Source organism: Brachyhypopomus gauderio, chromosome 7 (assembly GCF_052324685.1).
Source record: "Brachyhypopomus gauderio isolate BG-103 chromosome 7, BGAUD_0.2, whole genome shotgun sequence".
NCBI classification, from domain to species: domain Eukaryota; kingdom Metazoa; phylum Chordata; class Actinopteri; order Gymnotiformes; family Hypopomidae; genus Brachyhypopomus; species Brachyhypopomus gauderio.
In genome coordinates this window covers 31,925,877-31,938,433 of record NC_135217.1, presented here as the reverse complement: position 1 = coordinate 31,938,433, position 12,557 = coordinate 31,925,877, and the positions used below count along the sequence as shown (strand labels likewise).

Sequence of the window (12,557 nt, the reverse complement as noted above, 5' to 3'; positions counted from 1 at the left end):
CCACTTGGACGGCTCTCCCGTTTTGACCCGTGCCTGTACAAACGACTTCACCTATAATTCCTCTTATTAAATCTCACTCTTCTCAGCGTTTGTGTCTGCCTCCTCGCTCCGCAGCACGCTACGCGTTACACTTCTTTGATATGAAGGAGTTCAAATTCCTTTTTGCACTTTTTTATTAAGCAAATGTTTTGTCTTTGTTGCTTATTAAGGACATGTTAATGCATTTATATGCAGAAAATAGATGTATGTTGGTGCAATAAACATACAGATCTGAATTCATTTAAAATGGGTTCTTATTGAGAATAATTTGTAGTGTCTTTCATATCCAATTATTTGAAGTGCGTGGTCATGTGGCCCACCAATAATAGTGCTGAAAAAATGTTGGCCCTCTTTATCATGGAAGTTGTCCATCCCTGCTCTAACCGCTGAAGCCAAAATCCTGGGGGAGGGGGGGGGGGGGGGGGGGGGGGAGTTTGATCCCCTGATCATACTACTGGATCATACAGGCTTTAGTAATCATTTTTCTTTTTTTAATATTAGAATATCCTTTCAGGCGCCTCTCTACCCAACAGGTCAGGAATAGTGCTTTCACTCGATGCTTAAAAGGCTTTCGACCCGTTTGGATTTGGCTGTAAATTCATCACGCGGATAAATTCATATTATGGATCCCACGTTTATATACATCTCCAGTGTCTGCTGTGTGCACTAATAATAACCCGTCCGATCTGAGCTTTATCACAGCATGACAGGGATGGCCCCCCCACACTCCCCCCCCTCCACACTCCCCCCCACACACTCTCCCCCCCCTCCACACTCTCCCCCCCCTCCACACACTCCCCCCACACTCCTCCTCCCCACACTCTGCTATCACAATGGAGCCACTTGCTGTAGTTGCAATGCTAAATGCTCATATTAACAAAATGCAGCATGTGGGATTGGAGCCTGAGTCAAAAATACAGTCCAGGGTAAAAACTAGGTAGACTGAGCAGACTGAGGCAAAGAGCAGAATAATATAGCACCAGGATAGAGTGGGAGCAACTTCACACTGAACTCCTGACACAAGTAGGTTTTAATAGACATATTAAGGAAAGGAGACATGGGTGTTGCTTATAATCAGGGGACCTGGAATGGACAGAGGGATTATGGGAAGAGCAGGTCTGCCAGAGAAGGGCTGGCAGCCACAGACAGAAACCTGGCTCAAAATAACACTGGACATGTCCTCCTCTTCCATATGTCCAAGACATGCTGTTATTCAATTTAAAATAAAAAGTCTGCACTGGTTTAAAGTTAGACTTCGTACAATCAATTCCAGCATCGAACTGAGCAGGCCCTGGTCTCTCTCTTCTGCACTTTGTGAACATGTCTGGAGCTGTTCACATTCTGGAAAACCCTCTTTGGAACCTTCTCTGGGGTATGTGGAAGCCAGCAGAGCTATTCAACCTGCCGTGGTTCGGTGTGGCCCCAGCAGACGCCCCTCTGTGTATGTGGAGAACTTTTCTACTGGCCTTAGGCTCTCTTCCTTGTTTAAATGAAAATATCTCATTCCACCAACATACAGTCACTGGGTCAGGGAGGCCATGTGCCATCTCAAATTGGAGAAGATCAGATACACTGTCAGAGGGTCAGAGGGTCTACCAGGGAGATCAGATACACTATCAGAGGGTCTACCAGGGAGATCAGATACACTATCAGAGGGTCTACCACGGAGATCAGATACACTGTCAGAGGCTCCACCATGGAGATCAGATACACTGTCAGAGGCTCCACCATGGAGATCAGATACATTGTCAGAGGCTCCACCATGGAGATCAGATACACTGTCAGAAGCTCCACCATGGAGATCAGATACACTGTCAGAAGCTCCACCATGGAGATCAGATACACTGTCAGAGGCTCCACCATGGAGATCAGATACACTGTCAGAGGCTCCACCATGGAGATCAGATACACTGTCAGAGGCTCCACCATGGAGATCAGATACACTGTCAGAGGCTCCACCATGGAGATCAGATACTCTGTCAGAAGCTCCACCATGGAGATCAGATACACTGTCAGAGGCTCCACCATGGAGATCAGATACACTGTCAGAAGCTCCACCATGGAGATCAGATACACTGTCAGAAGCTCCATCGTGGAGATCAGATACACTGTCAGAGGCTCCACCATGGAGATCAGATACACAGTCAGAGGCTCCACCATGGAGATCAGATACACTGTCAGAGGCTCCACCATGGAGATCAGATACACTGTCAGAGGCTCCACCATGGAGATCAGATACACTGTCAGAGGCTCCACCATGGAGATCAGATACACTGTCAGAGGCTCCACCATGGAGATCAGATACACTGTCAGAAGCTCCACCATGGAGATCAGATACACTGTCAGAGGCTCCACCATGGAGATCAGATACACTGTCAGAAGCTCCACCATGGAGATCAGATACACTGTCAGAAGCTCCACCGTGGAGATCAGATACACTGTCAGAGGCTCCACCATGGAGATCAGATACACTGTCAGAGGCTCCACCATGGAGATCAGATACACTGTCAGAGGCTCCACCATGGAGATCAGATACACTGTCAGAGGCTCCACCATGGAGATCAGATACACTGTCAGAGGCTCCACCATGGAGATCAGATACACTGTCAGAGGCTCCACCATGGAGATCAGATACACTGTCAGAGGCTCTACCATGGAGATCAGATACACTGTCAGAGGCTCTACCATGGAGATCAGATACACTGTCAGAAGCTCCACCATGGAGATCAGATACACTGTCAGAGGCTCCACCATGGAGATCAGATACATTATTAGAGGATCTTCTTTTGTAACCTTTGTTAAACAATTTTTATTTTATGTTTCCTTTGTTTCTCATTTATGGAAGTGTGGCTATGTCAGTTACATGATTATGTCTGATATGAGAGCAGGTTACTTGTCTTGGTTTTTCTGTTGAACACCTGCTAATGTATTCAGTGTACGTGATAATGTATATACTGTATGTGATAGAAAGAAATCTCCCTGCTCCACCGCTACTGTGGGCTCATGGGTTGCTCCTAAACACTGTTAATTTTCCTGGAGTAACTCCTCATGTGTCACTGGTGAAACTCCAATTCCTCCAGAAGTGTGTGTGTGTGTGTGTGTGTGTGTGTGTGTGTGTGTGTGTGTGTGTGTGTGTGTGTGTGTGTGTGTGTGTGTGTGTTTGTATCACAACATTCCTGTTATTACCCCCCCCCTTCTGGGTATGTGTGTGTGTATCACAGCATTCCTGTTATTACCCCCCCCCCCCCCCTCTTCCCCCATCCCTTCTGGGTATGTGTGTGAAATTGTGCTCTAGAAACTCTTTCTCTCTTTCAGTCACAAATGATGGTTCACACTGTCTGTGCTGCTGAGGCAGGTTTCTGTGGGTCTAATAGTTTCATCTCCAGCAGATCTACGTCTGCATCTTCTCAATTCTCCCATTTTTAGGGTCGGTGCTTTTCCCATACAGGGGCAGCTGTGTCTCTGTGGCTCAGCTACTAGTCTTAAACTTGACCAGGTGATCATTTATTTGTAAGGCATTTCTGTAAAGTACTATAATTTGTTAATATGACATATTGTGATTTATTTCATTTTTGTCTGGAATGCTATATTCAAAATGGATATTCCAGTGCTGGGAAAATCTGAACTGAACTGAACTCACTGGCCCTCTTGACCTGAGCTGCTCTAAGATGGAGGAGAACAGCTCACCTGGAAAAAGGTGAAGCAGAAATGTTTCTCTCTCCACATCAAAATACTTGTCAACTAGCAGTGTGAGAAAGATCAAATGAACAAGGTACAAAAGCTGATTGGGAGAGAGAGAGAGAGACGGAGAGAGAGAAAGGGAAAAAGTGAAGAGGGAGGAAGAGTTTGACTACTGCTGATCATTTTGCAGGTCTATGTTGCTTTAATTTAATTTAAGTTTTAATTACTTTGACAGTGAGGTTGTGAGATGTGGGGGAAGCTTAAGATCGTAGAGAATAAAAGAGGCGAGAATGTGAGAAAGTGCCTACAAAGCACTCGGTGTGAAACTGATCTGTGGCTCACACAGCCATTTGTTCTGCCTGTATTAATCCTCCTTATTAATTTCAGTCTCTTGTAATTATCCATCTTGATGAAAGCTGACGGTATCTCCCAGAGGAGCAGCATGACTGGTGTGCTATTCTCTCTCTCCGTCTTATAGCACATACCCTAGTCCAACTACCCTAGTCTGTCTTTCTCTCTGTGTGTGTCTCAGAGCATTTTTATTGTTCTTCTTACCATCTTAGTCTCTCTCTCTTTCCCTCTGTGCCTGACCACCTGTCTGATTGTCATTAGTGCTGCTGAGAGTGTCACCGCATAGCAGAACTTCAACTTCATGAAGAGATGATTAAAAACTTCATATTAAAATGACTTCTCCTCCAGCATCTCATACGTTCTTCCATCCACTGGTGTCACTGCATACTTGAGGTTATAGGGAGGGGTGTGTGTGTGTGTGTGTGTGTGTGTGTGTTTGGGGGGGGGGGAGGTACACACACCTTATCATCCAGTTTCCTGGCGCTGAATGATAGTTCCACGTAGTCGTCATTTCCTGTCAGCTCCTCTGCAGTGATCTGGGGGAGCAGGAGGTGAAGAATGACCCTCCGTACACAGTCTGCTTCATAGCCTCTTAACACACCTAACATGCTGAATATTTACACAGTACAGTGAGATGGCAGTACAGTGCACACTGAGCACATTCCTCACTCCTGTGTATCACTCCTGTGTCATCACACAGGACAAATGTTGGGCCCTTAATGAGGCCGACCTAAATGCCAAGACTGACACCCAGTCATGACTGCTGTCGTGCCCTAGTGACGAGCCTGTTTCTGCTGTTAATGAAGGTGTCTGACAGAAAAAAGACAGCTCAAGTTACTACAAGAAATTCCATAGCTGCTCAGTAGTGTTTCATTGATCTTTCAGTGGAGCCCAATTTGGAAAAATTGAAGGTCGATCAGTGAAAATTGATCAGTGTTTTGGGGGAAAGATGATGACTCCTGTCTGCTTGAGGGATCATTAAAATCCATTGATTTTACTACAAAACAAACAGCAAAGTGTGATTCAGGTAGAGCAATTAAAGAAGGAGTCACAGGGATCTTCTCACCCATCTCATGTCTTCAGAGCAGGTTCAGGAAGGAAATTATATTTGTTGGGCATGTACATTTATTATTCCTCATGTATTTATTATACAAAAGCTAGATGATCCTTGACCAGGAGAATAATAGCACGAGGCTTCAGTTTATTATAATACAGACAAGACTTTTTAGAACTAAATCCAGCCCCAGAAAGTGTGTGTACCCTGTATAATAATGTTTCTTGTGTCAGTGACAAATGTGACCTGTATTCTGGGATGTAAATAAGAGAAGAGGAGGATGGGGTACCGTAATGGTGGACTTCCCTCCAGTGCTGCTCTGTTTCAGCAGGGCTTTGGACAGCTTTCTCTGGGACACAATCTGTTTGGAGAGAGATAAGACACAAGGTACCGTCACATTCGTCAACTTCTGTGCCACTTTTTCGAAACTGAGGTTGGCACAGACAGGCGGGGAACCAAAACGCAGCAGCTCTGGAGAGAGACATGAGGCAGGGAGCCAGGGAGTAGGGAGTAGGGAGTAGAGAGTTGGGAGCCAGAGGACAGGGAGCAGGGAGTAGGGAGTCAGGGAGTAGGGAGTAAAGAGCAGGAAGTAGGGAGTAGAGAGCCAGGGAGCAGGGAGTAAGGAGTAGGGAGTCAGGGAGTAGGGAGTCAGGGAGTAGGGAGCAGGGAGTCAGGGAGTAGGGAGTAAGGAGCAGGAAGTAGGGAGTAGAGAGCCAGGGAGCAGGGAGTAAGGAGTAGGGAGTCAGGGAGTAGGGAGCAGGGAGTCACGGAGTAGGGAGTAAGGAGTAGGAAGTCAGGGAGTAGGGAGCAGAGAGTCAGGGAGTAGGGAGTAAGGAGTAGGGAGCTAGAGAAAGAGAACAGGGAGTAGGGAGTAGGCAGTCAGGGAGTAGGGAGTAGGGAGTAGAGAGCCAGGGAGCAGGGAGTAAAGAGCAGGAAGTAGGGAGCCAGAGAACAGGGAGCAGGGAGTAGGGAGTAGGGAGTCAGGGAGCAGGGAGTAAAGAGCAGGAAGTAGGGAGTAGAGAGCCAGGGAGCAGGGAGCAGGGAGTAAGGAGTAGGGAGTCAGGGAGTAGGGAGCAGGGAGTCAGGGAGTAGGGAGCCAGAGAACAGGGAGTAGGGAGTAGGCAGTCAGGGAGTAGGGAGTAGGGAGTAGAGAGCCAGGGAACAGGGAGTAAAGAGCAGGAAGTAGGGAGCCAGAGAACAGGGAGTAAAGAGCAGGGAGTAAGGGAGTCAGGGAGTAGGGAGCAGTGAGCAGGGAGTCAGAGATTAGGGAGTAGGGAGCCAAGGAGTATGGACTAGGGAGCAGGGAGTAGGGAGCAGTGAGCAGGGAGTAGGGAGTAGGGAGCAGGGAGTAGGGAGCCAGGGAGCCAGGGAGCCAGGGAGTAGGAAGCAGACCTTACAGCTCTGCCAGGAGTGTGAAGCAAACAACAGACACCGAGAGCAGAGCCATTACACAAAATCAGTGTGTAAATCTAATCGTGTGTTTTCTGGCCCCCAAACCAGTTTGTAATAACGGCCCAAAAATTCTTTATTTATGAATAAATGCTTCCAGTTGTAGATTATTATGGTAGGAGTGGTGGAGCGGGGGTGGATCTGTTTCTCAGCACAATGTGCTTTCAGGATCAACAGCTACCCACGGCATTCACAGCCCATTCTCATTAAAATAACGTTGCCTCTGTACCCAGAGCAAATGAGCAGTATGAGAGCACTTTACTTTCACAGAGAATAAACAGGAGAATGAGAGCAGGTTCGGTACAGCAAAACAAGTCTGAACATTGAACATAACGAATATTGACATTCATCATATATTAAGTGAGACTCTCTGAGCTCCTTTTACAGAGTCCCAAATTAACCACCTGGCATGGCGCTTGTGAACGCTGGAGCTGGGTGTGGAGACGGGCTCATCAGAGAGGGAGTTAGCCTCATTTTTGTGCCAGCGTCTCTGTTTCAGAACCGAATCTGATGTGCATATAACAACCTTAACGACTGTTTGAGTGCCTGTTTCATTAAGAGCTAGCTGTTTCTTAAATGTGGGCAATTTCACTCAATAATTTCTGACTGTGTGAAAGCAATAACTGCACAGATAATAACTGCTGAATAAGAATTGGCAGTCTGTTTTGTTTTATTGTCTGTCTGGTATAAGGTAGAACACATAGGCTATGCAAAGAACCATACAGGGCTAAGTGGTAGTTATTACCTGTTTGGGATATCTTCAAAGGTGCCATAGAATTGTAAAAAGTATAGTAAACTGTGTGTGTGTGTGTGTGTGTGTGTGTGTGTGTGTGTGTGTGTGTGTGTGTGTGTGTGTGTGTGTGCGTTTGTGTACGTGTGTGTGTGTGCATGTGTGTACATGTGTGTGTGTGTGTACGTGTGTGTGTGTGTATGTGTGTGTGTGTGTGTGTGTGTGTGCATGTGTGTACGTGTGTGTGTGCGTGTGTGTGTGTGTGTGTGTGTGTGTGTATGTGTGTGTACGTGCGTGTGTGTGTGTACATGTGTGTGTGTGTGTGTGTGTGTACGTGTGTGTGTGTGTGTGTGTGTGTGTGTGTGTGTGTGTACGTGTGCGTCTGTGTGTGTACGTGTGTGTGTGTGTGTGTGTGTGTGTGTGTGTGTGTGTGTGTGTGTGTGTGTGTGTGTGTGTGTGTGTGTGTGTGTGTGTACTTGTCCAAGCGTGCACTCCATTGCACCCAGGCAGTCCGCGTCCCTCATGCCATTGTGGTTGTTGCTGATGTCATAGAGTTCGTAGCGCAGACGTTGCACCTCCTCGAAGTAGTAGTCCACTGTGAAGATCTTGGAGAACGTGGGGTTAATGCTACTCCGAAGCACCTCTGTCCTGTCAACCTGCACAGATGAGCCAGGGGGCGACACTGGTCACATCCGACCTACCTGCAGACTACATCCATTTCTCAGCACACCTGAATTAGTTCTCTGACTCTTGATGACCCCACGTAGCCTGGGAACTGGAAAAGATATCTAGACTATGCTGGTGTTTTCTAAGATCTGGACAGGAAATATTGGAAATAAATGATAAAAGACACCAACAAAGGAAAAGAAAAGTGCCAACAATAATGAATATCACTACACATCACAGGCATATGAATAAAGCATATGTATGAGGCCGTATGCTCAGGGTGCCTGTCTGATGCCAGCGTGAGCCCACACAGAACAGACGGGAGATGTTTATGCAAGTAAGCAAGCAAATGGCAGTTTTCATCAGTTCTCATCCCTTTCATGTTTGTCTGCCGTGGCAGGATAACAAACAGTGGATCTGTGTAAGGCCGTGTTAGAGGGATATTTATGATGTGTGAAGCCCGCTCGAGTACGCATTTGCACACACACATGCGTACACGGTGTGAAGATGTTATGGTTACTTCTACAGTTCACAGGTCCCTACGGAGCAGACTTACATGAGCGCACTGGCATCTGTACATGCTCAGATGCATTTCAGTGTAGGCTACTGTAAATGTGTAGGCTACAGTAAATGTGTAGGCTACTGTAGAGGAATGTACTACAATGAATGTGTTTTGAGTTGATGGCTTTTTGAGACAAATTAACAGCTTTCCTGAAATATAGTCAAGCTCTTCAGCCAGAGACACTGCCACCGTCGGTGTAACACACAGGTAGTGGGTGAGGCTGCCACCATCGGTGTAACCCACAGGTAGTGGGTGAGGCTGCCACCATCGGTGTAACCCACAGGTAGTGGGTGAGGCTGCCACCATCGGTGTAACCCACAGGTAGTGGGTGAGGCTGCCACCGTCGGTGTAACCCACAGGTAGTGGGTGAGGCTGCCACCGTCGGTGTAACCCACAGGTAGTGGGTGAGGCTGCCACCGTCGGTGTAACCCACAGGTAGTGGATGAAGCTGCCACCGTCTGTGTAACCCACAGGTAGTGGGTGAGGCTGCCACCGTCGGTGTAACCCACAGGTAGTGGGTGAGGCTGCCACCGTCGGTGTAACCCACAGGTAGTGGATGAAGCTGCCACCGTCTGTGTAACCCACAGGTAGTGGGTGAGGCTGTGAGTTCTAGTACAGTGAGCACAGTGAGCAAATGTACTTTTTTATAGATGCTACCTACTTACTTCCCTGTGGCAGCATCACCAACCTGTGGAATTAGCATTTCCTGTTTATTTAGGAGGTGTATATTCTCATGGCAGAAGGGGCCAGATAACATCACTAAATGGTCATCCATCCATCTCATCCATCATTCTGCTCTTAACCGGGAAGAAAAGACTTTTTAATGATGATCTGAGTGTGAAGCTCCAAAAGGCTCCAAATCAGGCCGCACTGATCTGAGTGAATTTCTCCATTAAAATAACTGTAAACACGAACACCACAGGTCCTGTTACAGATCACTGTAAACACTAACACCACAGGTCCTGTCACAGATCACTGTAAACACTAACACCACAGGTCCTGTCACAGATCACTGTAAACACTAACACCACAGGTCCTGTCACAGATCACTGTAAACACTAACACCACAGGTCCTGTTACAGATCACTGTAAACACTAACACCACAGGTCCTGTCACAGATCACTGTAAACACTAACACCACAGGTCCTGTCACAGATCACTGTAAACAGTAACACCACAGGTCCTGTTACAGATCACTGTCAACACTAACACCACAGGTCCTGTTACAGATCACTGTAAACACTAACACCACAGGTCCTGTCACAGATCACTGTAAACAGTAACACCACAGGTCCTGTTACAGATCACTGTCAACACTAACACCACAGGTCCTGTTACAGATCACTGTAAACACTAACACCACAGGTCCTGTTATAGATCACTGTAAACACTAACACCACAGGTCCTGTCACAGATCACTGTAAACACTAACACCACAGGTCCTGTCACAGATCACTGTAAACACTAACACCACAGGTCCTGTTACAGATCACTGTCAACACTAACACCACAGGCCCTGTCACAGATCACTGTAAACACTAACACCACAGGTCCTGTTACAGATCACTGTAAACACTAACACCACAGGTCCTGTCACAGATCACTCCACCCTCTTGGATAGATGAGTTTATAGCCTCGAAGTTTAAGTGAAGTTCGCTTCAAAAATGTAACTCTGTAAGATCTCCAACGAGCAACTATTAAAATACTGTACCATGAATTCTAGTACAGCTGTATAAATAACACTGGACATTACGCATTTTACATTTAACATGTAATTACATGAATGAACTGCATCAAATACATTCTAGAAGATTTGCACCTCGTGTTCCCGATAAAGCTTTACAGTCACAGAATTTTACAGTCACATAATTTTGCATTAATTCTTTGGAATTTGCCTAAATCACAAGTAAATGAAACTGACTAAGCAGCAGAACCAATGGAGCAACTTCGAAGTACATTTCTGTAAAATCTGCCCTTCGTAGAAGCCATTTCAGTTTTCCCAGACTGTAGGACCAAAATGGCTGGTCTTATCATGGCTGGTCTTATCTGTTAGCCCTCAGCAGTCTAGACAGACTTTAGTCGCAGCTGTCTGTCTCTCATAAGGCAGATTAACTGCACTGTATCCTCTTTACCATTCACCACAATCTCACTGTGTCCATGGTCCCTTCCACACAGGCTACAAATGTGTGTGATGTTCAAATACTTGTTGTGCCCCTGGACTCACTCAGACAATAAGGACAGAGTGTGAGGAGAGACATTGAAACAGCACCCAGCGCACAGACTGTTACAATAACAAAGAAGCTTGCTTGTGTTGTTCCCTTATTACCAAGCTATTTCATCATGACACTGTCAGTAGGAAGCAACTGCATATCTGATTTAGGTTCTTAAGGGTGCGATCTCTCTCTCTCTCTCTCTCTCTCTCTCTCTCTCTCTCTCTCTTTCTTTCTCTCTCTCTTTCTCTCTCTCTCTCTCTCTCTCTCTCTCTCTCTCTCTCTCTCCACCCCCCACTCCCACCCTAAAAGGGTGCTTCTTGATTTCCTATGAGACAGCAGCATTGCTAAAATCAACTCAAAGTTTAGAGAATTCTCCTCAACTGAGAATCCTCCTCAACCGAAAGGCACAGAGCAAACAGCTGTTTGGGGCTACAAACATGACTTAAGTTCATCTGCTCAAGATAAATGGAAAATAAACCTGTATCGAAACCTACATTTGGCAGGACAGCACATACTGACTTCCCAGATGTGTGCTATTACTATTCTCCAACTTGGAATTTGTTTTCTGATGAAGGTCAGATTATTATGAACCTCATAAACAATTCAGAAATTCAGAACAATTAATAAACTTCAGAATTCAGAAGAACTGTTCAAATGGTTCATATTTGTAACAGCTACACTATGCCTGACTTCAAAGTATTCCCGGTACTTCCCTGGAGATGCATTCTTCTGTGTTTATACCTTTATCTTCATATGTGACGAGTGAGAACCTTTGAGAAGCTGCTTCAGCCAGCAGCAATGATGAGTGCTCACCCATGAAGAATCCAGCTAACTGATTATGGGCTTGATAGCTTATGAACATGAAGTCTTTTCATTCTTTCAGCATTAATGTATATATATATATATATATATATATATATATATATATATACAAAAAATATGTAGTTTTTCTCTTTATATAAGCACGTGGGAGATGTGAGAAGAAACAAGCTGAGGGACTGAAGATTCCCTCCTGTTACAACCTATTTATTACTCTCATGTCAGACCATGAGATCTGCCGTAAATGTAACGGCAGCTTTTAAGAGCAGCTCCACTCCCACTCCAGCCTCAACTGCTTTCTGTAAAACCAACTACTGGCTGGGCAAAGTAATATTTCTTTAGATGAGAGCCACTCAAAATATAGGGCAGGAATCTCTGGAGAGAAGCCCTGAGTCGGGTCATCAGAGGTCCGCTCTCCACCACTTCACTGGTGATGGTGCTTTTGGGCAGAAGTGACAAACCCGCAGTCAACTGGCATAGGATCAGAGAGCATCCAGTAAGCCTGAGCTTGACCTTTCACCCTGGAGTGATGACCCAAGGCTTCTGAAGGAATAAAATATCAAAGTCTATTCGTGCTCTCTCTCTATTTTTAAGAGTGCAGATCAACGTTTTACAAGCAAAAGCCCTTGAAGACCTTCTCTTCAGAAACTCCATGCTTTTATCTGAGTCAATGAAGGCCAGACACACTGTGCTCAGTGCGTGGTATGCATGTCTATGTCAGAACAGAGCACTAAAGCTCCTTTGTTAAGACTACAATTTCCCCAACTTTTGCAGTAGTTTAAAAAAAAGAAAAAAGTAGGAAAGCAATTTTCATTTAGCCAGCTAATAAAGTCAAAGTCAAAGTCAAATTTATTTATATAGCGCTTTTTACAACACATGTTGTCACAAAGCAGCTTTACAATCGTATGGGTCCAGATCCCTAATGAGTTATAAAGTTATAATAAAGTTAACTTCAATATATAGTTTTTGCATTACAGATAACAGTACGCATC

The 12,557-nt window shown here is 45.6% G+C and overlaps 1 protein-coding gene across 3 annotated transcripts in view; it reads right to left on the bottom strand.

Moving 5' to 3' along the window:
* cpne4a (copine IVa) overlaps nt 1-12,557 on the bottom strand; it is a 62,969-nt gene that overhangs the window by 25,227 nt on the left and 25,185 nt on the right. For all 3 annotated transcript variants that reach the window (XM_077013301.1, XM_077013303.1, XM_077013302.1), the window contains exons 3-5: nt 7,781-7,960; nt 5,415-5,486; nt 4,533-4,607 (exon numbers count right to left, since the gene is read on the bottom strand). In XM_077013301.1, the coding sequence (XP_076869416.1) occupies nt 4,533-4,607; nt 5,415-5,486; nt 7,781-7,960 (327 nt within the window). The remainder of the gene's footprint in view (nt 1-4,532; nt 4,608-5,414; nt 5,487-7,780; nt 7,961-12,557) is intronic.